This window comes from Vitis riparia, chromosome 16 (genome assembly GCF_004353265.1).
Source record: "Vitis riparia cultivar Riparia Gloire de Montpellier isolate 1030 chromosome 16, EGFV_Vit.rip_1.0, whole genome shotgun sequence".
NCBI lineage: Eukaryota > Viridiplantae > Streptophyta > Magnoliopsida > Vitales > Vitaceae > Vitis > Vitis riparia.
Genome location: NC_048446.1, coordinates 3135397 through 3162166, shown reverse-complemented (window position 1 = coordinate 3162166; position 26770 = coordinate 3135397). Strand labels below are relative to the sequence as shown.

At 34.2% G+C, this 26770-nt stretch overlaps 2 protein-coding genes across 2 annotated transcripts; one reads left to right on the top strand and one right to left on the bottom strand.

Moving 5' to 3' along the window:
• The first annotated feature begins 4703 nt into the window (after nt 1-4703).
• Nucleotides 4704-6245, top strand: LOC117933447 (anthocyanidin 3-O-glucosyltransferase UFGT). The gene is made up of 2 exons (XM_034854803.1): nt 4704-5202; nt 5280-6245. The coding sequence occupies exons 1-2, from the start codon at nt 4713-4715 to the stop codon at nt 6158-6160; spliced, it is 1371 nt and encodes a 456-aa protein (XP_034710694.1). The 5' UTR covers nt 4704-4712; the 3' UTR covers nt 6161-6245.
• An 80-nt stretch (nt 6246-6325) lies between these two features.
• On the bottom strand, nt 6326-24968 carry LOC117933446 (protein EXPORTIN 1A). Its single transcript, XM_034854802.1, has 32 exons — nt 24447-24968; nt 22503-22619; nt 21048-21140; nt 20848-20919; nt 20422-20529; nt 20259-20341; nt 19196-19334; nt 18974-19042; nt 18802-18879; nt 18535-18597; nt 18397-18441; nt 18207-18314; nt 18018-18116; nt 16919-17122; nt 16209-16268; nt 15173-15283; nt 13957-14054; nt 13583-13691; nt 13128-13193; nt 12851-12949; nt 12685-12765; nt 12465-12554; nt 11127-11212; nt 10905-10985; nt 10054-10236; nt 9217-9283; nt 8464-8574; nt 8144-8251; nt 7926-8063; nt 7715-7852; nt 7538-7642; nt 6326-6918 (listed from the first exon to the last, which is right to left on the bottom strand). Exons 1-32 carry the CDS (start codon nt 24543-24545, stop codon nt 6796-6798), a joined length of 3231 nt encoding a protein of 1076 aa, XP_034710693.1. The 5' UTR covers nt 24546-24968; the 3' UTR covers nt 6326-6795.
• Nucleotides 24969-26770: the final 1802 nt, after the last annotated feature.

Here is a 26770-nt window from a genome sequence, read left to right as displayed (position 1 = left end):
CAGTATTACTTTTATCCATTCTTATCCATACATTATACTTATGAGCATTCTCACCTAGTATATCTTACATTATAAATTATTTGAGCATATTAGCAGTTGCATGGAAGATCCAAATCATAAGTTTTTTACAAGTAAATAATTTGTTCACTACCAATCTAGTGTACTTAGGCAATCCATTTGAGGTTGTAGTGTACTAGTGTATATGGTTACACTTTGGACAGGATCTATGATGAGTCATGATATAAGATTATCATGTAGTTATGACTTCACCAAAGTGCTAAACTATAATGTCTGTCAACCTTGAGAGAATATTGATCTTGTGTCCTAAGTTTGTAATGGTTTTGACCTACAAGTGAGATCCTAAAGTGATCAGATATTTCCTATGAATTGATTCACTATTGATGAAAGTCTATAAAAACATATATTTTTAATAAAGACACTATAATATCTTATGAACTTTGAGATAGTGTATCCCTTTGAATGAGCCTAACAACGTGTGATCATGAAATTTGTATTATCATAGTAATTTCTTTAATGAAATTTGACATATACTTTTCCTAAGTTAGGGTATGTCATTTAATCATGCAAAATGAGGATCTATGACTGAAGAATGGTAGAGATAACTTTGAGAGATTGATAGTTTTCACATTTTTAGATTATGGACACTAATTCATGGGGAGATTGTATACAGTATATAACAAGTCATGGATATAATCACTTAATGTCTCATTATAATATACATAGAGCACTAGGGTGTAGTTAACTTTTTGTAATAGGATGTTGAATCAACTTCAAAATTGGATTAAAAGGTAACCAATACTATTATACAGGTTTCAATGGTCCCCACTCAAACTCATATACCTTAATAGCATAATTTATGAGAGTTAGATTGGTTCTTGATTCACTTATGTGCATAAGTGCATTTTAGTAAATATACAATGTTGAACAAAAGTTAATGAATAGTGTCTCTAAACTAAGCTAATTGATTAATTGAAACATTGCTAAGTTAATTAATTAATTAAGACCTTTTTTTGGACTAGATTAAATGACATAAACCCAATATGGGTTCAAGTCACTTAAGCCTAGTAATAATCCTATAAATACCCCCTTAGGGGTTAAGGTTTTAGACTTTTGTCATTCTCTCCCTTAAGTTCAAAGAGAGAACCCTAACCTCCACCTTAGAGATTTCTACCATCTAAATGCCTAGACCTAAGGAGGAGTTATCGAGTGAAAGATCAATGGTTTATGAGATCTCCAATAACTAATGGGACATTCGATTATACTCTTCACCTTAAACAATCAATTTGAGAGCATCCAGATCTAAGATATGTAACTTTAACCTCTAAATCTAGAACATGTTATGGTTTTTATTGTCATATTATTTCGTTATGCTAGATCTAAAGAGCTTAGGATGAGATTATATGCATTCTACAAAATTTAGAGTTAGGGAATGGAATAATTTAGTGTGCCTTTAAAGTACAACCAATGAACCATGACCCAATTACTTTTTCATCTCAATAGTTTGCCTTTGAAGACATTATTATTTTCAATTGGCTTAACTTTTATGTTTCAATTTTTCTTATTCATGCAATGAATTTACTATGACTACTTGGAATTTAGCAGGGAAATTTAGGGTAGGTTTTATTTTCTCTACCAATGACATTTTACATTTATTATTATTATTTTCTTAACTACTAATTTAATTGACCTTTTTACACATGTACAAATGCTACTCATCAAGTGAGGTGTTCTATTTATTTTTTAAAATAAATGTTGATATTTTTTTTCTTTTTATTTCCCTTTGAGTTTTTCTCAAAGTCCATTGGGGATTTTTCAAATTTACTAAGAGTACGTTTGACAATAATTTTATGAAGTGCTTTTAGTCTTTTTAATATTTAAATTTTTTTGTCTTTCAAGCATAAAAAGACTAGAAACGCTTCCTAAAATCACTACCAAACGCACTCTAAATAACATCATGTTTCTATTTTCCTTTCATTTTATAATTTACATTTATTTTCTTAATTAATTCTTAAAATTCTATTCACTATCTTTCCTCAAATGATTTTAGATTTATTTCACTAAAAAAATTATCTTTTAGTAATTATACTTAGATATTTTATTGACATACCTTTTTACCAAAAACACCCGATCATTAATAGTTTACTACTATTTAGAGTGTGTTTAACAATGATTTTGAGAAGTGTTTGTAACATTTCTAATACTTGAAAAATAAAAATTTTCAATTGTTAGAAAGACTAAAAACACTTACCACAATCACTATCAAACACACTCTTAATATATTAATTTCATTAATATCAAAGATAAATTTCTTGGATCTCTACTCTTACACATACTTGTTCTTGTTTCATAACTTAAATGAAGCTCACCATTCCTTTAAAAAGTTGGAATTTTAAAACAATTCTATACTCATTATTCCAATAAACAAACAAAATACAAATAACATTCTTTGCACTTACAAATTGAGAAAATGAATATACGATAAGGTTTGAATACAATGTCTCATTTACTATGTTGGAGGATAAATTTACTTAAATATTTAAGCTCATAAGATTAGGGATGACAATAAGATAAGTTTTTTCGGGTATTTATCCTGTCACATCCCTAATAAGACAAATTTGAAATGTAAATAAACGTGTAGGTTTGGGATTTTTTTTTTTTTTAACCTAGGACAAATTCGTGGTGGGTTTAAGTATTGTCTTGTCACACCCAACCCTACCCCGATTATATATAAAATTAATTTAATTTAATTTTTATTTCCCTATTTTTAATATAATAATAATAATAATAATAATAATAAATATTTTTCAATAAAATAAGTTATAAAAAATTATAATATTTTAATTATTTATAAAGTATAATTATAATCTTTTTTTAAAAATCAAAATAAAAGTTAAACAAGGTGAGACGAGAAGGGTATAGGAAATTATCATATTTGGTTTACCTCGTCCTACCACGTCTTATTTAATTTTTTTTAATAAGATGAGATAAAAATTATTTTGAACAAAAGGGATGGGATTGGGACAGAAGCCACCCCATCCCAAACCCGCTCTGTTACCATCCCAACATAATATCTAGGCATATAATATAAATCATGCACTCCAACACCATATATTGTATTTTTTTTAAAATCTAAACAACATAAAGCAAGAGCTCATGGAAGACATCATTAAAATATATTATTAAATTTAGGGTTAAATTGTGGCATCCAAAATCAACTTTTCGGTGTCATGCGTCCACCTATCATCAAATAGGATATTGACATGTGTAAAAATATAATAAAAAATTAAATAAAAATCAAGATCTCATCTTGCACATCCAATGGTTGGTATGAATTCAACAGTACCTACTAGCACAATACTATAGAATTCTCCCTAAATATATGAAAAAATTACATTTTTGTAAGATCTATCTAACCTCTGATTCAGCACACTCTAGGGCAACATTGAGACAACTGCAGGCTGCAGCTTTTCAACAATCTCATTCTGCCCAAATATACAAGCATGAAAACCAGAAAATATTGTGACTTGTTAAGGGCTTTTTCGTCATTTCATCTTGGTTTTATTTGACATTTTTTTTTAAATTGTCTTTAAGAACAAAATTTATCTAGGAACATAAATATGAAAAACGATATTTTGGTCTTATTCCACATGAGGGTGTTGTATAATTATATGCAATAAAAAAATTGTTGAAATATTATTCATATTTGAATTGTTATCTAAAATACTTTACAAAAAAATGATTGAGAGCATATTAGACTTGGTCTTAAAAATAACTTTTTTTTAGAAAACATTCTCAAAAAAATATTTTCTGTAAAAAATTTAGGGTATATTTGATAACTGTTTTCTAAAACAATTATAAAAAACAGTTTTTTTAAACTTTTCTCTAATGTTTTGTAAAACAAAAATTTGTTTAGAAATCTAAAATGTTTTAACATATTTTTAAATATATTTTAAAAATAAGTTTTATATCTAGTATTTTATTTTTAATCATTTTATATATTTGTATAATTATATTTTAAAATACAGTTTTCGAGTCTTTTCAAAAAAAGTTTTCAAACAAGTCCTTTAATTTCTTTAATTATTATTTTTTTCAAAATCAATTTTTAAAAAATAATTTTTGAAAATAATTCTTTAAAATATTTTTCACTTGTTTTTGGTAACAAAAATTATATCTAATAACCAAAATATAAAAAATAATTTTTTTTAGTTCTCTTCACAAAAATACTATATATCATGTGGAATACAAAAACTTTTAAAACATTCTCTACCTTTTCAATATTACTAAAAAAAAAAACAATTTTAAATTATTCTTAAAAACAATAGGGTTTTAATCAAATTAATTTTGAAAACATTAATTTATTTCAAAAAATTTATTGAATCATATTTTTCAAATTAGAAAACAATTTTATGTTGTTTAGAATAGAAAATTATTTTTGAAGTAAAATTAACAAACATACTACTCACCAAGTATATCCCACCAATGGCAAAGTAAAAGCTCACACAGAGCTTTCACTTGCCCCTGGTTTTGTTTTTTTTTTTTCCCATTTTTTCTTTCTTTGGCCGCCATGCAGAATGGTGGTTTGGTTTTGGGTTGGTTTGTTAGGAGGGTGGGATGACAACCCCCATGCAGTTGCCTCTCATTTATAATCTTCAACAGCCAGAACCCAAATCATAACATCCCCCATTCCAACCATGTCTCAAACCACCACCAACCCCCATGTGGCCGTCCTGGCCTTCCCTTTCTCCACCCATGCAGCCCCCCTCCTTGCCGTCGTTCGCCGCCTTGCTGCCGCTGCCCCTCATGCAGTCTTCTCCTTCTTCAGCACCAGCGAATCCAACGCCTCCATCTTCCACGACTCCATGCATACCATGCAATGTAATATCAAGTCCTATGACGTGTCCGACGGTGTGCCTGAGGGGTATGTGTTCGCCGGGCGGCCCCAGGAGGATATTGAGCTGTTCATGAGGGCTGCGCCGGAGAGCTTTAGGCAGGGGATGGTGATGGCTGTGGCCGAGACAGGGCGGCCAGTGAGCTGCCTGGTGGCTGACGCATTCATTTGGTTTGCTGCAGATATGGCAGCAGAGATGGGGGTGGCTTGGCTGCCGTTTTGGACTGCAGGGCCTAACTCACTCTCCACCCATGTTTATACTGATGAAATCAGAGAAAAGATTGGAGTTTCAGGTGGTTTTACCTGCTAATTTGTTTTCTAAGATTATTGATGCTTTAAAAGATTGATTGTTCAATCCCTTGCGTTACAGGCATTCAAGGCCGTGAAGACGAGCTGCTCAATTTCATTCCCGGAATGTATGAAGTACGTTTTCGCGACCTGCAGGAAGGCATCGTGTTCGGAAATCTAAACTCGCTCTTCTCACGCATGCTTCATCGGATGGGCCAAGTGCTACCTAAGGCGACTGCAGTTTTCATAAACTCCTTCGAGGAGCTCGACGATTCCCTAACCAATGATCTCAAATCCAAGCTCAAGACGTACCTCAATATCGGTCCATTTAACCTAATAACCCCACCGCCGGTTGTACCCAACACAACCGGCTGCCTCCAATGGCTCAAAGAAAGAAAACCCACCTCGGTCGTGTACATTAGCTTTGGCACCGTCACGACACCACCCCCAGCCGAGCTTGTAGCCCTAGCTGAGGCACTGGAGGCAAGCCGGGTACCGTTTATATGGTCCCTAAGGGACAAGGCAAGGGTGCATTTGCCAGAAGGTTTCTTGGAGAAGACCAGAGGGTACGGAATGGTGGTTCCATGGGCTCCTCAGGCGGAGGTCCTAGCACATGAGGCAGTTGGGGCTTTTGTAACACATTGTGGATGGAACTCATTGTGGGAAAGCGTGGCCGGTGGGGTACCCTTGATTTGCAGGCCCTTTTTTGGGGACCAAAGGCTCAATGGGAGGATGGTGGAGGATGTTTTGGAGATTGGAGTGAGAATTGAAGGTGGGGTTTTCACAAAGAGTGGGCTAATGAGTTGCTTTGATCAAATTCTCTCACAAGAAAAAGGGAAGAAATTGAGGGAAAATCTGAGAGCCCTAAGAGAGACTGCAGACAGGGCAGTTGGTCCTAAAGGGAGTTCTACTGAGAATTTCAAAACCCTGGTGGATTTAGTGTCAAAACCAAAGGATGTCTAGAACCGTTGCCTGTACCACCTGTTTGGATGCAATGAAAATAAAGGTTTCCCGGAAAAAATACAAATGAATTATCAAGTTTCAAGAACAATCACACTTGCATTATCACTGAAAGCAAAAGAACACAAAAGTAGAAAGCTCTTACCAGACAGCAAAATACATTATATGTATCCTACAAACCAATAACAAAAAATTAAATTTCTGCACAAACCGCCAAAGTTAGTATACATTACACCTAAAAGGATGAAACATCAAATCCTGAAGAAAGAGTGATTTCAACATTTTTGCATTCCATCCTTAATGAAATACATTATCTATCAAGGTCCATTCAAGAAACCGGATAATGACTCGCTATATCCCTACATTAGCACCTAAAATACTCTACACCATGCCAATAGAGGTAGGAGGTATTTTTCGAGCAGCCAAAGCCTCCGAACGAGGGCGCCTTCATGGATTCACTGGTTCAAACTAAAAGAAAATCTTTCAAAGGTAACGGGAGAAAAAAATAAGGGGGAAAAAATTGATCTGTCTGGTGTCATGTGCATAGAATGTGATAACTGAGATTCAACGCGCCCAAATTGTAACTCCAGAGTCAAAAACCAGGAAATTAGATTTGACAGCAACGACAGACCGACAACCTATGAGTCCAACATCTCATCTTGAATCTCATTTGGGGCGATGAGCCCTGGGATACTAAGCATCCGCTGTCGCTCTCTTTCTCTCTGAGCAGCAGCTTCTTCTGCATAGAGATCTTTGTTATCCTGCACCAAATGGGCGAGTATTAAAATAAGACCCTACTTGCCTTATTTGTACAGCAATAGCACAACTGTTGTTGCTCAACACAAATGTTCTTGGTGCTGACGCAATGTCGGTGAACATAACATCCATGACACCCAGATGATACCACATTTTCTCATTGAAGGTTTGCAAGCCAAATGATGCAGGGACAGCAAGTAGATCGTTTCATGCTTTGTCCTAAGTAGACCGACAAAAAGGCCCACTAATAGCTGAACAATGTCGAGACAAATAAGTGGACAATAAGCACACTATTGACCTTACTGCAAACAGCATAAAAGTTTTGCTGCCAGTAGAAGCTAGATTCATCAAAAAGGAGATTAAATGTGGGATTTTCCTGTGTGTTCAAAGCCTAGAACAGATAAACTTGACCATTTGCTTTTAAGCATCAATTTTCCTAAAATCAGCCTGCCTAGTTGCAGCTTTAAAGTGAGGTACGTTTAACCCTAAATGCAACGTAAAGTTAACTAGAATGAAAATGCTTGCGCTGACAAGATACGACAGTTCCAGGCTTTTATAAGTCATATCTATCTTGGGTACTCCAACCTAATGAAGTAGTCAATATTTACTAATTTGCAGCGTTACCTGAGCAGAGAATTCTTTTGATTGAACGAGGAAGTCTCGTATGTGATTTTTAAATGTTGAGAGGTCATTTCTCGACTCAAATAGTCCAGTCACAAATTGGGTCACCTGAAAATTTTCTTCCAGTTAGAGATCTCCAAAGAAGACAGAAGGTGTTGAACAAATGCTTATCTTCCATACCTCAGATGTCGTCATGTTGGGGAACGAGGTACTCAAGAGTTTTATGGTATACTCACGAACAAACATTGTGTTATTAGGATATGGATAAGCAACTGTAGATACATCCCATAAAGGCTCTGTTAATGCACCAGACTCAACCTGAAATCACATTACTAGCTGTAATTTAACTGTCTCCTGGCTACAGCTGAGAAGTCATATAGAGATATATTACCAGGCAAAATAGGTGCTGCAGTACTAAGACATGCAACTTGAATCCAGGTTTGTGAAAGGTATCTGTCAGAACAGCAAAAATTTCTTGCTCGATTGTCAAGAAGTACGTTCGGTAGAACTGGTTACAGAACTCAGAAGCCTGTCAAGTGACCCAAAACCCAGTAAGTATCCAGCATGTCACATGGAATAGACAATGCAAGAATACATACAAAACCACACCTGAAAGTTCTTCAACATCTCCAATAAAAGGTTTAAACCTGTTTCTGCAATATTCCTCTCAGTGTGCCGGAAAGCCCATATGATTGAGTCCATTACAAGCTTCAATTGCTAATGCAGACCAAAAACAAGACAAACAAGAATAAGCTCATTGCAATCAGAAAGGGGAAAATAAAATGAACAATAATAATGATACACATAAGAAAACCCAATTGTTTACATCCACATTCAAACAGAAGAACTAACACAACTATAAACAGAATTTAGACACAAATCAAGCTAAAATGAGACTTAATGAAGGGGAATAAAATTTCAACACCAACCTGGCTTGATAACCGAATCAAAGCAGGAAAGCAATGTGTAGCAATTGCACGAAGTAAGGAGAAGAATTTTAGGCGATGCTCTGGATAATCTTCAAAATTTTTAGTAATCATCTGCAGTACACAGCAGCAGAAAATTAAGGAAAGATCAATATTGCTCAGGCAAAACATATGCATCCACTGCTAAATAACCTGTGTGGAAGGTGACCAACTATACACAATGATGTCATGACTTATCGTATCTAGCAGCATATAATTATATTGCCTCCAAACAATAAAGAAAAAAAATCGACAACAGAAATTGCTGAAAAAACTACAGTTACATTTCAAAATAATCCGCATCATCTTGCAACATTATGGAAGTTCATTGAATCCATAATTGAGGCAAGGGAGTGTCCCTGGTGCAGGATATGATGGTGCTTAGATTTTATATCACATTTTTAATATGGAACTGCATGTTATAAAACAAAACATGTCTAGTATGATAGACCAGGGCAGTAGCACATTCAGCAGAACTTCTTTTCCACCCTACTATGCATGTACAAACCATATGTCGTACCTGCTTCATTCTCCTCAAACATGCGTTTAATTCTTTATGCTTTTTCAGGATCTTCTATTTTTCATAAATTATTTTCTATGAATTAAAAGCAATCTTGAGTAACATTGGAAATTCCGAGACAGATATCAAGTATAGGCACATAAAACCATACACACATAGATTAACAACACAAATCAAGTAGCAGCCCACATCCTCACCTCCAGCGTGCATTGAAAACTGGCTTCAAATATGCGAGGCACATCCTCTATCATTGCACCCTTGTACCTACATTATTGAAACCGATTAAAAAAAGGTGAAACATTAGAAAAGAAAATTGAAGTAAAAGGATTAACAAATTCTTCAAGAGAGAAGTCTGCTGATTGTGGTAGAAACATCAGTCTCCAGCAGCACAGAATGAGCAAATTAAACTTTGCAAAAAAAAGCAGCTCAGCAAAGATAGAAGAAAACCCAGCATCAGAACTTGCAAGCTCACAAGGAAAACTAATGAAAGAAAAATAGAGGACCGCCTAAGAAATACACGCAAGAAAATAGTAATATATGGCAAAGTAGCATCAGAATTGGATTGTTCTCCAGTATGCTAAGCACTAAATCATTAAAATATTTATTTTACAGTAGGAATATGGACAGCAAATATAATATTTAAATCTTGTGAACATGGATAAATAGCTGAATTCAAGCCAATCTTAATATTTTAGATAATATTGGTCGGACTGCTGGGGATGACATGACAGGAGTTGCTGCTTCCAGATGCACTATCTAGCACTTCTATATACAAATGTTTCTATACAAAAAAGGGGAATGTGTGTAACCGATAAGTGTTATAGAAAACCTACACCATATTGGAACTGCTACCCAGGTAAACCTACAAGAGGGACTTTCACAAAGTTAAAAAGAAAGAAACACTAAAAAAAAAAACTAGGGACTGTATAATATCTAGTTTTCTCATAGTTGGTCATTTGTAATTGGAGCCATCTCCCACTAACTAATTCACAGAAATACATTATAATGAACACGATGAGAAAAAGATATAGTACTTGTTTATTATTGTTGCAAAAAGTGACAAAACTTCTGATTCCCTAGCATCAGGTACATTCCTTGCGTAGTCACCAAGAACAGGATCCATCATTGGAGGAACAAATTGCTTTCCAATTTGTGGCTGATCTTCAGCCTTGTCCAAAAATGTCTCAATGAGCTTGAGAGTCTCCCTCTTAACTGACCTGTTCCAAGCAGCACAGAGGGGGGCAAAAAGAAACTTGTAGGTTATACAAACAGTTATCAATAACTTACAAACATGATATCATGATTGACATGTGTCTCCCACATATACAAAGAATTTCTTTCAGTTTTTTTTTAAAAATTTATTAGTCCTAAACCTATATTTCTTGAAATAAATTCTTACACTTATCTTAAAGATATTGTAATGGTAAAAGAAAGTAAACAAACCTTTTATGCCCACTACATCAAATGGGACCTAAGTATTAAACTTTTTCTTCAATATTTAAAAAACACAAGGATAAACATTAAAACTAGGAGCCTAAATTATCTGCTATGGGCATCACACATAATACAATTTATAATAAAAGAAGACAAGTGCATAATTTGACTTTTGCATGTTCCATTGAATTTAAATTTTTATCTAAATATGAAACCTCACACTCGGTTGTTTCTTTGATAGGCAAGAAAAATCTATTAGATGGTACCACCTAGCAAGAAAAAGGGTGCTGCACAAGAACTCATAATGCTTATAACAGTATACAGATTAATCTTCACTATATTAATCAATGCATTGTCCAGAAAGCGTATAAACTGATACTGAATATGATATGCTATGTCACATCTATATTATATGGCGAAATTGAGACAATATCTTGATAATTGGTCTTACCGCAAAAGCTTTACATAGGACGTTTTAGAGGCAAAGGGCCCTCCTTCAGCAATGCTATTCGATATAAGCTCACTGTACATTCTGTTGCAAGCATTGGGAAGTCATGAAAACGAAACATTAGTTCACGTGCCAGTGGCCCTTCTTAAGGCTGGTATGCTCAATATATCAAAGTTGATATAGCTGACAATCTTTTAAGTTTAAATTTTACTTGAAAATATATACCTGTACACGTTAAGCATGTCCAAAAATATCAGCGTAATTTGTGATAAGAAATATGTTCCAAGTGAAGTGGCAACACTTGTATTTGTCTGCAAAAGAATTGTCTCAAAGGTTACACTTTAATCTTCATGAGGCAGTGAATCGAAAAATAAAAAATACAAATCACCAACCCAGAACAAAGAATTCATCATTAAAGATACCATAATGGTCTGATCTACAAGCTAACAAACCATAAACAATGCACTGGGAGGACTATATAAAGGAACAATCTATCAAGAAAGGGCCATCATCGGGATGATAAAAAAGATTATTTGTGAAAAACTATGTTCTTTTTTTCCTTTTCTGCAATAAATTCAGGGAATTTTAAGTCCAGAAAACTGTGTGTGACTCTAACAAGCACTATATGGAGGAGGAGACCCTTATCATTCTGACATAATTTCATTTATCTTCCACATGTGAGATTCTGGATAAATGCACCACAACCAAGCACTCCTCACTGTAACACAATTTAAAAATAACATCATAGTCTATAGTTCCAGAAAATCTGCAAATAATCACAAAATGGTTTTCTACTCCTTGCTAGGAGATGAAGCCAAAGAACCAAAAATGTCAAATCAATGATACAGATCAAGTTCGCTTTGTGGAAATACACAGTGCATTAATACATTATAAAACTGCATGTACACTAGACAAGAAATTATCCACTAAGTTCACCCAAAATTCCTAACTTTTTAATTCATTTGATAAGAAAATAAACTGAAAAGACAGCATGAAATTTGAGAGAAAAAAGAGCAAGGCCAATTATTAATATGTGTATATGTGGGGGGGAGGGGGGTTTTGTATTGGAAATTTCAATAAGGGCATTTGGATGTCAAACAGGGATGGAATAATTTGTATCACATACAATCTGAAATGAAGCATACTGTTCTTCTCCCTCATAGCACTTGCAAATGAGTACCATACTATAACCATACTAATAATTTTCAGGATTTCAACAATGACCTATATATATATATATAAATGGTTTTATTGTCACCATTTTGGATGATTACCACAATACTTAGCAATAACTGAAATTTATTTATTTTCAACTCTTCATTTCATTGTCAAACATATTTATGTCTTCAGATCTATATAAAACTTCTTATTAGACAGGATCTATGTAAAACAAAATGGAATGTTTACTAAGAAAACAAATAGTCCAGAGGCACCAATGCACCCCTTCCCCATGTTATCAATAAAATAAAATAAAAAATAAAAAAACATATAGCTGTACTCATTCTATCAAATAATCAGGCTGCAAATCCTGCTTCCACTTCTCATGTGTCACAGATATTATACCTGCAATATATTAAGCACAGTCCGGATCACATCTTGATCCTTCAGGAAATCAACACTTTGGCGTGCCTGTCCAATAATTTCAGCCCATTTCTGCATAATAAAACAAGTCCCTAAGCACAAGACTAAAGCCACAAAGTTCCAGCATCACTTCACACATGTGCGCTCTTGAGAGACACAGAAATGGTGAGATCAAACTCTAATAATGCAATTTAAAACATACCTGATTTGGGAGTTCCATCAACCTCTGCAGATACTCATCCCTCTTCTGGGGATCAGATTCTGCTTGGATCATATGACCAACCTACAAATAAAATAAATAAAAAATAAGGGAATAATCTTACAACAAAGCAACTTTGCAAATAAAATCAAGATTATGATCTACATACAGATTCATAAAAAGTATGGATTTGGTGAGGCTCAAGATCTGCAATAGTTGATGGAAGGCCTGATAGTAATTCGGATACAAATGGTTCATTTTCACCAACCTGAAAATAACATAAGTTTCTCATCAAATTAATAATAAGAGAAGCAAATCACCATTGGGCTAAAACAATTCCCCTAGTGATGTGTTACCTCAAATAATTAAGACAAGGACTATTTTTAACCAGAGAAACATAATATCAGCCACACAATCTAAAAGAGGAGCAATAAAAGTAAATTCACCTGTATAATAACGAATTTACGTTTGCACTTCTGGACAATTTTCAAGAATGTATCGCAGGCCATGTCCTGAAAGAGATGCATGGAAGTTATAATTAAGCATCATATGCAAATACTAATTCAGGCAACAGCCTCAGATGCTTTTGTAAACATTTCTGCAACTAGATAAAAGTTTTTAATATAAGTAGCCATTCCAAGCAATATAAATCAGAAAGTCCTATTTCAGGAAAGGAGGGCAAACTGACAAGGGAAGAAAGGATGGAACTCAAAGCATTCCGAAAAGAAAGATCTCTGTGATCCAGAGCCATGGGATTTTTTCTATCAGATATAAAGGTCTATTACATGAAAAATACTACTAATATATAGAGCATGAAAGTAAAGTTCTAACAACATGAAACCTGCAAATGACTATCAGATGTGCAATATCTTGGAGGAAAATAATGGGATAGTAATAATACCTGAACTCCAGGATGTGTCTCATGCATGAACTCAAATAACTTATTCACAACAGTTTTCAAGAACTTCCAATGGGCCCTCAGAAATTTTGGGTATTGTCCAACAACATACCTGCCAATCCAACCAAAAAGAATTAAAATATAAACTGGAAATTTTGAGCAGACCTATAATTTAGTTTTACAGGAGAGATACCAAAGATCTGATTATTTATAGTTGTCCAATTGCCAACAAGAGGCATAACTGAGACAATCACTTGTACTAATTTTTCAACTACATAAAGGTCCAGAGCACCTATACCCTGATCAAGAATTGAAAAGGACCACATAGAACCCTAATGGAGATTGTCATGACCAACTTTAACATCATAAATTCTTACATGATGTTGCTTGCAATGACGGCCTTGTTATCTTTTCCTTTTGTGATTTCACATAAATTCAGTAAATCACGGATGACCATCACCAGAAATCTGTTTTCCTGCCAAAATTCAAGATAGTGAAAAATGGTCCATATAAATCCCAGAATCAAAGTAAATGCTTAAACAGAAGGATAAAAAAAGAAAAAAAAAATACCACCTATTTGTTTGGAATGGATGAAGATTCCATCTCAAACAGTTAAGCAAATTTGCAGAAACCACGTAATATTAAGAATCTTTTTCTTTCAAACACAAGAAATTTTCTTAAGATAGAGAAAAGAAATACAAAGAAAGATGAGATAGCCATCAAATAAAGCAAAAGTATGATTAATCCTACAGATGTAAAGACCACAATGAGGAAAAGCCAAAGCTAGAGAAAGGACCAGAGAAAAAAAAGTTTAGGGTATGCCAAAAGTTCTTCCAAATTTTTTATTCTTTTTATTAGAAACAAGAGGTGTATATTAAGGTTAAAGAGAACATGAGAAGGAAAAAATGTTTTTATAAATTAGCCATCTCAGTATGGACAATTCTGGCATTGCATCAAATAAAAAATGTTTTACATGTCTATCAGCTTCTATAAAAATTCCATTTCATTACATCTAGACGCACAATACCAGGACATTGAATCCTATAATAAAGCACAAGTAATCCTCAGAGTTTAGTTAAAAATACAGATAGAAAATGTGTCTACCTTCAATCCAATTCTTAGAGAATAGTCTCAATAAGGTGCTTCATTTCTCTACACGTAGAACATGTGAATAATCTCTAAAAGGTGCTTCATTTCTAAACATCCATATGACATTGGATCCATGTAGAGTCAACTACAGACCTGAACCTGCTGTTTAAAAGGTGATATTGGACCCTATCAAACTTTGCTCACTGGAAAGTTCTCCAGTTTGGTAAAATTTGTGAGGATATTCTAAAATGAAGCATGAAGCCAGAATAAAATCGGAACAATTATCTAAAGGCACAAATATTATTTACCAAAAATGAACTAGTTGACATTGTTAAAAGTATAATTCAATTGACATCACAAGACAATCCTCACTTATCTAAAAATGAAACAAGGAGCGAATCACAGTAACAGCACAGAAAAGAATAAAATGGTGTGAACTAAGCAAAGGTAGTCTCATCATCTTGTTTATACAGGATCTCAAGCTAAACATGGAAAGAATTATACCTGTTCTTCCATCATGGAACCGGATATGGATCCTATTGCCCAGCATAATGTATTTAAGTTATTCCATGTCCAATCCTCACCTTTCAGCTGCTTACTTAATTTTTTCAGCATCTATATACACCAAAGAGAAAGAAAAAAATATATTCATGTTCAGAAATTATATGAAGACCAAGGCAATTAATTGTTAGTGGTACATATACAGGATACCACTTACACATGTTGAGCAAGATCAAAGGGATTTAGAGAAAATGCAAAGGGAAACTGTATCTGTTCCTGTTGATTATAGTTATGAAGGTCATTATTATAGTTATGGAGGTCATTAGCAGGCTTGTGAACAGGCCTGTGAATGAGGCTGGTGACAAATGAGAAAGTTAAGAAATCTCCCAGCTGCTTTATGCAGTTGAGACGATCGTATTTTACAGAGCAGAAATTGTTTGATATAAAAAACCATATTCATATTAGATAGAACTAACAATTTGTACAAAACAATAAAGAACAAGAAAACCTACCAAAAAAGGAAAACGTACAGGAGCATACAAAAGAGCAAATAAAAATCCACCAAGTAGAACATCTTTAGCTTCCTAGCCCCAAGGAAATCATGCCTTAAAGTCAAGGGAACATGAAATCCCCAACAAAATCAACTAGGGAAGAGGCTTCCCTCATTGACCAGTTTGCCGGCTTCCTAATAAGCAGATCTAGGCTTCCATTAGGTTTGTGGTATAGAAGGAGAGGCTGTGGCGACCAGAAAACATAAGAGATGGATTACAGGTGGCACTTGGGGGAAGTGAGTGGTAATCATGGCAGAGAATCGTGGAAACATATTAGGAGGATTAGATCGGGTTCACAAAATTGCATCTATTTCAAATTTGTGGAAGGTCATCAATTGAAAAAAAAAAAAAAACAGATTCTTATATAATTGGAATCATAGTAGATAGATAGGAGTGAAAGTATATCTAAGGAAGAGAAATAAAAGCACATAATGTGTTAGTTTTCCTTACAAGCAAATATAAAAACAAATTAGATCATAACTCCATACCTGCTTTTCAGTATCCTCATGATCAAGGTGTGACAAATAGATCAGAGTTTCTCTCATAATCTGCAGGAAGAAAGGTAAATAAGGTAAAATATAAATAAGGTAAAAATTTAGAAATAGATACACAAGATGAAGTAAAATGTAAAACAATTCCCATATATAACATCTTATGTATTACAAGAGCAATCCAAATTCTAAAAGATGATTCAGGATGCTGTCCACCTACTCATCCACCTTAGCTTACTCACACAGCAACCATTATTCTGTTAATTTCTATAACAATAGCCAAGTCATTTAATTTGAACTTTTCCTGTAGGAACTTCTAAAACCCTGACAGACAAACAAACAAGAACCAATTCAAAGAAACATAACTGAATTCACACGTCTTGTGAAAAAATCATTGAGCTCCATCTATAGAACAAAAATAACAATGTTCTTGACAACATTCCCATTCTCCTTTTCTTTTTTTTCCAAAAATCAGTCTTGTGTTCATAAAAATAACTGCTAAATTCTTTTTTCTTTTTTTTTTTTTTTGATAAGCAACCAGAAAAGTAACTGCTAAATTGAGTAATTTTGTTTTTTAAGGATCACAATGCCCTAACCAACTGATGAACAATGGGTAAATCGATATGGAAGAATTATACTATCCCCACACTCTAACAAATATATATGTATAGATTTGATGCTTTATTTTTCAGATATAAATTGAATACCTTATACTGAACAAGGACATCATTGTCTTTCATAGTTTCACGAACAATATTCCCATTTTCATCTTCAACAATCAGAACTTCTTCAGGCTTAGCCATACGACAGATCATAAGCAATCTCAACTTTGACATAGGACCAGAATAAAGCTGCCGCCGCTGCAGAAGTTGAGAACCAAGGCCATCAACCATACCAGGGATCAATGGTATCTGTCGATTCAGCACACAAATGGAAGTTGGCATGAGTATAAATTTTTCCATAGAAAAAAGACAAGTACAAACATTCCACAGACCATATGAAGACTCAGACAAGCAGCAGGAGCCAATGTAATATTTATTGACAAATATACCAACATGCATGAAACCAGGCAATGGGTATTATAATGCAGAAATAAGAAGGCCTACAGAAAATGTTATGACAAATTATCATAATAAGGTAAAATAATCCTTGTCACCTAATTAGTAAACATGGTGATGAAATGATACTTGAACCCAAAAATGAGAAATTCAACAAAAATTCTCTTCCTAACACAGAGAATCCATTCCAAAAGGTTTAAGCTTACATTGTTAGACATGCCTCAAGGTGGGAGATACCTCTCTGGTTTGATGACAAGATCCTAATGAGGCCATAACTGATAAGTGGCATCGGATTAAGCAGGCCCAAAGAGTAGTACCTTGTCCAAGTCATTGAGGAATACTCCATGGATTCCCACACTTTCAGGTAACTCGGTTCCCAAGTCTAGCTAGCTAACTTCCTCCTATTGAGGAGATGATGGCATTGGCTTTGAACTCAGTTTCAAGTGCAGAGAAGTCACTGAAGGACCTTTCTATTAAATTTTTCTTTGTGATAGGAATTTTCCTAACAAAATTCATTAGACATTCTCTCTTTTACCAGCTGTGGGAAACAACAGTTGTGCAGGTGAAAACAAAATAAAGGGACAAGGGTGCGCTATGTCTTCATATATGTAATCTCAAATCCAAAATACAGGAGCAAAGAACTACAACACAAGTTCAAGAAAGAAATCCTTGAAATCCTAAAGCAAATCTACCTTGTCCTAAAATATTACAGGATCATGATCTACCAATAAAAAAAAATTTACTTTACCTGCAGTCCCATCATATTTGCAGCCACTGCAGGATTATCTAAATTATGGTGTGCCTCAAACAGCTCCAAAACTAAGGAGTTCCAATAGTCCAGACAAACCTGTTCAATGATGCCAGGTCCAACTATAAACTTGAGAGCTTAATTACAAAGAGAAAAAGGTGAACAGATATATAACAACAACAATCATACCTTGAAAACTTCAGTGTCATCCACATATGAGATGCCAATGAGATACTCAAGACCCAGTAGGAGTGCAGATATGTTCTCTTGACTAGATTCCAGCACTCGAATATGAGACTGAATAGGAAAAGAGGGGTATCAGCATGTTTTTTCCTATTGCCTGGCTAACAAACCCCTAAAAGCAAGAAATGAAACCAACCTTATAAAATGAGGTGAAAAATAGAGCAAGGTTCTGAATAAATGCCTGAAGAAACAAAGAAAATATACAAATTGGTTAGAGACATACGAAAAAACAAAAAACAAAACAAAACAAATACCCACATATTGGAAACATTACCTGCTCCTCACTAGAGCCATGTGCATAAGCCTCAGGTATGTTTGTAGTAGTTGGAAGAATAGACTGAAGAAAATCAAAGGTGCACGCAAAAGGCAACAAAGATAAAATAATAAATTCAAATAAATAAAATGCAGATAAAATGAATGACAAACAAGAGAAAAAATAAGGAACAAACTCCAATAAATCTAAGCAACCCAGGAAATAAACTTAGAAAGTTCAAATGTAGCTCTAAACCACATTTAGGTGAAATCCTTGTTTTTGGCTTACCTGTAACTGGACCATGAATATGTTATACATTTTCACATACTGAAGGTTATAGAAGTCCCCAAAATTAAGGGCTGCAACCTGTGAACATCAAGAACAAAAAATGTTATATACCCTGAAGATAACAAGCAAAGGCATTGTACAGATTTATCTGAAAAATGGAATGTTAATATACCTCTGTCAAACACTGGAGGGTGAGATTCCGATATGATGGGACAGGAAAAAATTTTAGGAGCGTTTCCAGCTGACACATACAACGAAGTACATATTCAGGCAGTTATTTAACTCTTAACTGAAAGATTCCAAAATTTTTACACCAAATACAAGTACTGCAAGGTTACAGATAAATTGATTCTCATCAAATTCAACATGAACCATGGAAGAGCATTGCACAAACCAGCGGTGATTCAAAAATATAGCCCAAAGGAATCCATGAGAGAAAAGCATGCAATGTAGCCAGCGTTGCCCGTATAAGTTCAGTTCTTTGAGATGCTGATAGTACATATAAGCATAACTCATGAATGAGCTGAAACTCGCTGCAAATAAATCCAAAAAAATCCTTAGTAAGATAAATGATAAAAATAAATAGCAAATTGAATATTAAAGGATCTTACCAAAAAATTGAATACTAAAAGGTGACAAGCTGATAGCTAAGGCTGTCCACAAAACTACAATCTTATACAGAAGCTAAAACTGCTATACATGCAAAAAAAAAGTAGCCACAACAGCTCATGATAATCAGACTAGTCCAAGAACTTCAGGAAAATTTGTATTAAAAGGTATTAGAGCATCAAAAACAACTTTTGACTTTAAATTGGATTACAAACAAAGAACAGACAGTAAACTGTTCCTGCTATTGCTTAGCCAATTCACAAAATAGTATTTAGGGATCCTAAAAATCTCAAGAGTCCTCACTGCCAAAGAATATTTTTGCTTCCTTATTTATCCAGCAAGAGTATTTTCTCAGTTTTCTGATAGAGTGTTTTCCAATGTAAAGAGTTAAATTGAACATCAAGTTCTCAAGCCAGTGAAGCTGGGAGGAAATAACATTAAGAAATTGCTAGGAGTAATAGCAAAGGTTGGTTACTTGCCTGAATCACTATAAATGGTTTAAAAATAATAAAAATAAAATAAAAAAAGAGTTGCCATCACACAATAAATACTACAGATCTCATAAGCACGAGCCCAAATCAAATAAATAAGTTGAGTAGACACAATTAAACAAACTCTATTTCTTGAACAAATTCAATGGTTTAAGCGTATCTTACAACATTGCCAAATATGTAAAACATTACAAATTGCATGTCTTGGCTTGCTCATTACATACAAACAGTTGCAAGCCTACAAGTCAAAAATCTTAAAGCAGTAAACAAGGCACAGACAAAACTCATGGATGCAACAGCCAGGAGCACTTCACCCGACATAATCCTGAGGGGTTCCAAGGGCCATAGACAAATTACCTGTTTAGAGATTGTTTAAGCTCTTTGATCTTCTGTTGAGTCATTTCTCCCCTTGAGAAATCAAAAACCTCCTCACTTAGAAGCTGAAAAGCAAGAATTTATGTCATCCATATATGCCCAGCCAAATTTTATCAGGAAGAGATGAAAATCTCCATGGACTTACTTTCAAAATAGCCATGCAATTTTCACAAATCGTTTCACTAGTTTTTGCTGCCGAAACAAGATCAGGAATGAAGCTTCGCCATCTTGCTGGCCACTCATGCTTCAAAACCTGTATTTTCATAGGCCACATGATAATTGGGTTATAGAATAAACTCAACTAATTAGATCCAAAATATCTCAAAGAAAACCACAAGCACCAAGCTTTCAAAGGGCAGAAATACATCTACAAACTAGAAAGGCAAAAAGAACAACCATAAAAACCAGAAGCTTAACTGCCTAATCATCACTAGGCAACATTGGCTTGCTTAAACAATGATTATAAAAAATTTATACCAAAATTAAAAGAGAAATCCAAGTTGTTGTGTTCTCAATAACCAAAATCACTCTTCTAAGAAACCATTATTTTATGAAAGAGAGACAGGCTTACCTGAACCAAGATGATATTGAGCTTGTTGACATACAGCCTCTCTCGCCGAAATGAGGCCTCATTGCTTGAAAGCTATGCAAGTTCGATCAAAGGCAAAAACAAATAAGGAAATGAAGCAAATGCCACAAGAGGGGAGAAAAAAGAAGAAGGAAAGCATGTCAAAACCTTTATAGGAAAGAAGCATGCTATGTGAATTATACCTGGACAATGACTTCAGAAATGTAATTCTTCATCCCATCCCGTTGTTCAACAGGCAATGCGTTCCACCTATACTTAATAACACCCTCAAGGACCTGATGTAAAAGCACATAAATGCCCCCTCAGATCACCACAACAAATATGGGGAAACAACAGAAGAAAATGGTATTTTCAAGTTTTACATCCATAGCTAGAATATTCTGATTTTCCCAGAGGCAGAGAGCATCAGCCTCTGAAATGCACTTGCAACAAGTCAAAGCCATATACCTGATTGTACATAGCTATCAAATGATAACCTTTATTTAAAACACAGAATATTCTCTCAAAATTAACACCTCAGATATGGGAGGGAATGACTCGGATGTATCACATCCTGTTCAGTGGCTACAATGCCTTAGTTTCACTGATGACCATTGTTGCCACATATGCAGCGGAAGAAAATAAGCAAAAAAAAAAAATGAAATGATTAACACCCAGTTCGTCAGCTAGAATCTACTCATTTCCTCTCATGGCACTACACTTGGCAAGTAAAATCCATATGCAACAGATCAAAGCTATCTATCTCCGATGGAAGCCCAAGAGGGCAAATGTGAACTCTTGTCATCCAAAATAAAACTAAAGGCAAGCCCTTCTCAAACTGCAAGACCATTTTGAGCCAAAGTTGGATAGCATTGTTTTTATAGGCAATATAAAAAGTGTTAACAGAAACCCCAAATCAAAATTTATGTATAATTACAGGAAATGTAAATTAATAAAAATGGTGACCATAAGGTCCATGACCCAATCTTTCCCTAAGAATTCTATGCATGTTTATACCTCCTCTGCCAACTTTTAAATTGTTAACTGAAACCTTGAATTCGAAACTCGTGAGCTCATATTTAAGTTACAGGGACTGAAAGGAAACACAATACTCACCAAATATGCACAAAAAAAAAAAAAAGGTCCCATTTTCAAAGCCAGAAAAAACTGTACAGAAAACCATAAGATAAAAAATTTGACTGAGTCACTGTGGTTTTCAACCGTAAAAGCTAATGTTTTCATGCTTTTGGGTGTAAAGCACTGAAAGAACCATACAGTGCGTATAGGCATAAGTTAACCATTCACAAACCCAGTGACAAATGTAGTTTGCTGATTCTGAAGTGCATCTAATCATTCTGCTCAAAGAACTTCATACGTCAAGCTAAAAAATATTCCATTACTCTGATACAACCTATTGACCGACCATATGACTCACTCAGAAGCACCCAGAAGTAAACCTAAAATAAGTACTTCTGAGCTATGCAAGTTAACCCAAACCAGTACCTGATTACAAAATTTCTGTTTGTTGAGGGGTCAATGATAAATTTAAGACTCATCCCCCCCTAACCTCCAAATGCATTTTAGCACCACGCTAGAATGGTTTTGACCTATCTAGAAATGGAATAATTAGGTACTTCTGCAGAAGGACACAAACTGACCTGCAAGGCAAAGAACTTGGTGTTTAGATTCTGAGTGCTTTGTAGAATATGAACTACTTGAAGCCACATATCTGGATTGTTTTGCAGCTCCCTCAAAATCTGGTCTGCAGCTGTCCTCTGCATCACCATTATCCAGCATGAAAAAGGGATATCAAGAAAAAAATTAGTTATTTTTTATTGACAACTCCAAATGAATCAACTATTAATTGACAACTAAGCAAATAGCAAATGATTTCTAACCCTCTTTTTTATTGAGACAATCCAATTATTACAATCATATATACCCCATTTCTATTCTATGCAAATCCTAGTTTTAGAAAAGGAGCATTCCAAATCATAGGCTAAAAACAGAAGTCCTCCGACCAGATTCAGTTAAAAATTATCCACTTATTCTTGATAATTACAGTTCAAAAGGAAACTTTTACTTAGTACTAAAGAAACACACATTCCACGTGCATGGAAAATAAGGCGTGAATTATAAGGAAATAAAGAGTTAAGAATAAAGAGTAAGGGGGGAGAGAAGATTTTAAAAAGCCGGTATATACAAGAGAAGTTAAAAGAGTAAATCCGGTTATCATGGGGCCCACTCGCATAAAATTTCTGTTTTATTTTTTATCTTTACAATAAAAGTAATTAGATGGGTTATGTCATATGTTTTACCCCTTGAAAAATGGGTGGATGCTACTTGACATAGATTCAAAAGAACTTGATGGCATGAATAAAAATACAACTGCAACCATTGATATTTCTAGGAGAATTGAGACAAAACCGTGAATTTTCTGAGTAATTTCACTATGATATAAAACAAACTATGAATACATAAAACCAAAAAAAAAATGATTTCTAAAATACAATTTCAGGACCATATACAGTTTACTCCATTGGAAAAAAGAGATTGAACTTCAAATTTTCTACTGTGTGGTTCCCATGGAAGCCAAATGATTGTTAATACATAATTCAGCTTGCTTTCACAGATATCAAAATCATTGTGTTTCATTTCCATTTATTCCTTCCAAGCAAAGCATCATTGAATTCAATCAAGTTTAAGCACCAGAATAGAGAAAAAAATTTGGGAAAAAAATGGCATAGAAATAGCATGCACCCAAAAAAGGAGCGACTACCAAACAGTGGATAAGAAAATTTTAAGTGCTAGAAACACATCAGAATTAATAAGAGAACTCATATAAAAAAACAAAGTTAACCCAAAAAAGTGCTTTTCCCGCCTAAAGCAAAATTAATGCACAATACTAATGGTATGTTTGGTTACTGAGAAACCAATGAAAATAACTAAAAGAAAGTAAAACAAAACGAATCATAAGCTCTTTATTTTCAGTTTCCATACAAACAGAGTCAACTCGATTAAGTTGAGTTCCCCATTTTATCAACAACCAGCAAGGAAAAATCTCAAATTTGCACCTTCCCCCCTCCACAACTTTCTCAGCAGCCAATCAGATGGTTTAAGGACAAACCTGAGCAACAATAACACTCCGCTGCTTACCGATAAAGTGAAACTCAAAGTAACAATAATGATAAAATCTGATTTTTCAGTTCCCACAAAAACAAGTAGTCGACTCAACTATCTTCAATCCCCCATTTTACAAACAACCCAACGACCGCAAATGCAAACCTCAAATTTCCCACCTTTTCCCTTGCCCGCGACTTTCTTGGCAACCAAACAGAGGGTTTTGGAGCAAAGGCAAAACAGCGAGAAAATCAAGACAAATCCAACAAAATACAGATCGCAAAATTCACCAAACACTAAACCCCCCGTTTGGCTCGCAAGAAAATCAACACCAAACCCACTCCCAAAGCGGCATGATTTAATCAAGTTCGGAAAAACTACAATTCCCTCTCCCCTCCCACATTTCCTTGGGAACTAAACACACTCCAAAGAGAGACGAAAACAAACCAAAACCAAAACCAAAAACCCAAAAGCAACCCCACCTCCTCCTTAGATCCAGTGCCGTAGAAGGCCGCGACGGTAGCGTCGAGCAGCGCCACATCAATCGGCTGGCTCAAATCCCTAAGCTTCTCGGCCGCCATGATTAAAAAAAAAACAGAAATCGGATAAACCCTAGAGCAGGGCTGAGTGTACGGACACGAGCGTTTTGAAAACCCTAGCTTTTAGAAGGTTCGAGAGAAACAAAGCGAACCCAGAAGTGGATTCTAGAGAGAGACGATGGGTCTAGAGAGAGAAACTCAAGACAGCTTCAAAATGAAGCAGACTGATGAGAGAGAAAGAGAGAGGGAGGCTTTGAATATGGATTTTCCCTTCCTCCTTTTTTTTTCTCTCTCCTCTTTTCCCTCTCCTTTTATAGTGATTGAGAAGAGTATTGTTGTTGTGCGTATGTACTCCTACTCTCTCTATGTGACCTACAATCACCCCCAGCGAATTCAATCAGTTTCTAGAGAGAGAAATTAGCAGAAAAAATATATTTTCTTAGAGAGACAAAACAGATTCCGGGGGCCTAGAGAATGTGGATGGCTGGTGAATGGAAAATTTGGGAAAATGGGGTTTTGTGGGTGCTATTTTGTGTCCACCTCCTCGCAAAATCTTTGTCATTGTCAATAAACCAAGTCTTTATAATATCACTATGAATCATCAATTTTTTTTGTCGAAAGAATCAAATCAAAATCGATATTTATGTATTATATTTTATCATCAAAATCACTCATCTTATTCATCTCGTTGAAGTAGTCTATGAAAGTATTTTATTCGAAAATGTAGTTTTATGCAATATTACAGAACGTAAATTTTTTTTTTAAGTTAAACGGTATTTATGCAATATGTTTTGCTAAACATTATATTGAAAACTTCTAAATAAAAGTAAAAAATTATGAATTTAGTTATTTTGATATATAACTTTTCAAAACCTAAATGAGATGAATATTTTTATAAAATTGATTATTAATGGTATTTATATATTGTATTTAATTGGATGGCTTGTTGCGGAACTTTGTGGAAAGACAAATCCCTAAACGATGAAGGAGAAGTGAGAGTTCAAGTTTTATTTTAAAATTTTGATTAAAAAAGAAAAAAAATCACGTTAAGGTGAGGAATGACTTTTTTAATTTTGTCTATATGGATTTAATGTTTTGTAAGATCGATGAGATGTTTTACATGATCAATCGTGCGAATATTTCTATAGGTGAGAGTTATTTAATATTTGCATGATAACTCTCTCTATGAAATGTAAAACAAAAGAGAGTTTTTAATTTTTTTTCAAATAAAAATAAAATGTAAAAGTGCAAAAATGTCCTCATCCTCATCCCATCCACTTGAAACCCTAGTCGGACATTGCTACTAGTCACCCCAAACTATCACAACCACCACCATTATTATTTTTTTGTTCTTGAGTTTCGAAGAAAACTCGAGGAAGAAAATGAAAGAAAAAAAAAAGAGGTATATAGGCAACGCGGGTTTAAGGTTTTGGGTTGACAGAGAAAAAGTGATGTTTAAGTTTTTCTTTTATATTTTTTAAGGAAAAAAAAAAAACAATCATGTTAAAGAGATTACATGATCAATCTTCCAAATATTTTATATTTTTATCAATAAAAGTTATTCAATGCCCCCGTAATAACTCTTTATAAAATTTAAAACAAAAAAAAAAAGTTTTAAATTTGTTATAAATAGAAACTAAATGTAAAGGCGCAAAAATGCCCTCATCCTCATCTCATTCACTTGAAACCCTAGCTAAGCATTGACACTAGTCATAGCTAACTGTCATGACTACCGCCGTTGTTATTTTTTTGTTATTGAGTTTAGGGGAAAACATCGAGGAAGGTGATGAAAGGAAAGAAAGGAAAAAAGAAAGTTACAAAGGCAACGTTAGATTAAAGTTTCAAGTTAATGAGGTAAGGATGATGAAAATGAAGGCATTTTTTGCCCAATCACATTTAATTTTTATGTTTATAAAAGAAAAGACGGGATTAAAACATTTTTATTCAAACATTCAATAGCTCTCTTTATTAGTAAAACATGTATAAAGGAATATTATTATCTAACTAGTATATATATATATATATATATATATATATATATATATATATATATATATAGATAGATAGAGGGAGGGAGAGAGATACTTTTTATTAAAGATATAAATGATTGTAACATTTTTAAATTTTTAATTAATAAAAATCTACATCCACATAACATTTTAAGAAACATAGGCCTCACTTATTGCTTATCCAAAACATATATAAATGAGTAAATTATATTGAGAAGTGTTTAATTATGGGTGTCAAAATGACATGCTCGAGACATG

Excerpts from the sequence above, each read along its gene's own strand:
- LOC117933447 (XM_034854803.1), top strand. The coding sequence starts at position 4,713 with ATGTCTCAAACCACCACCAACCCCCATGTGGCCGTCCTGGCCTTCCCT. Across the intron at positions 5,203-5,279 it reads AGAAAAGATTGGAGTTTCAG|GCATTCAAGGCCGTGAAGAC; the intron begins GTGGTTTTACCT and ends CTTGCGTTACAG.
- LOC117933446 (XM_034854802.1), bottom strand. The coding sequence starts at position 24,545 with ATGGCGGCCGAGAAGCTTAGGGATTTGAGCCAGCCGATTGATGTGGCG. Across the intron at positions 14,055-15,172 it reads GTTCCATGATGGAAGAACAG|GAAAACAGATTTCTGGTGAT; the intron begins GTATAATTCTTT and ends GAATTTTGGCAG. Across the intron at positions 8,252-8,463 it reads TGATTCGGTTATCAAGCCAG|CAATTGAAGCTTGTAATGGA; the intron begins GTTGGTGTTGAA and ends GGTCTGCATTAG.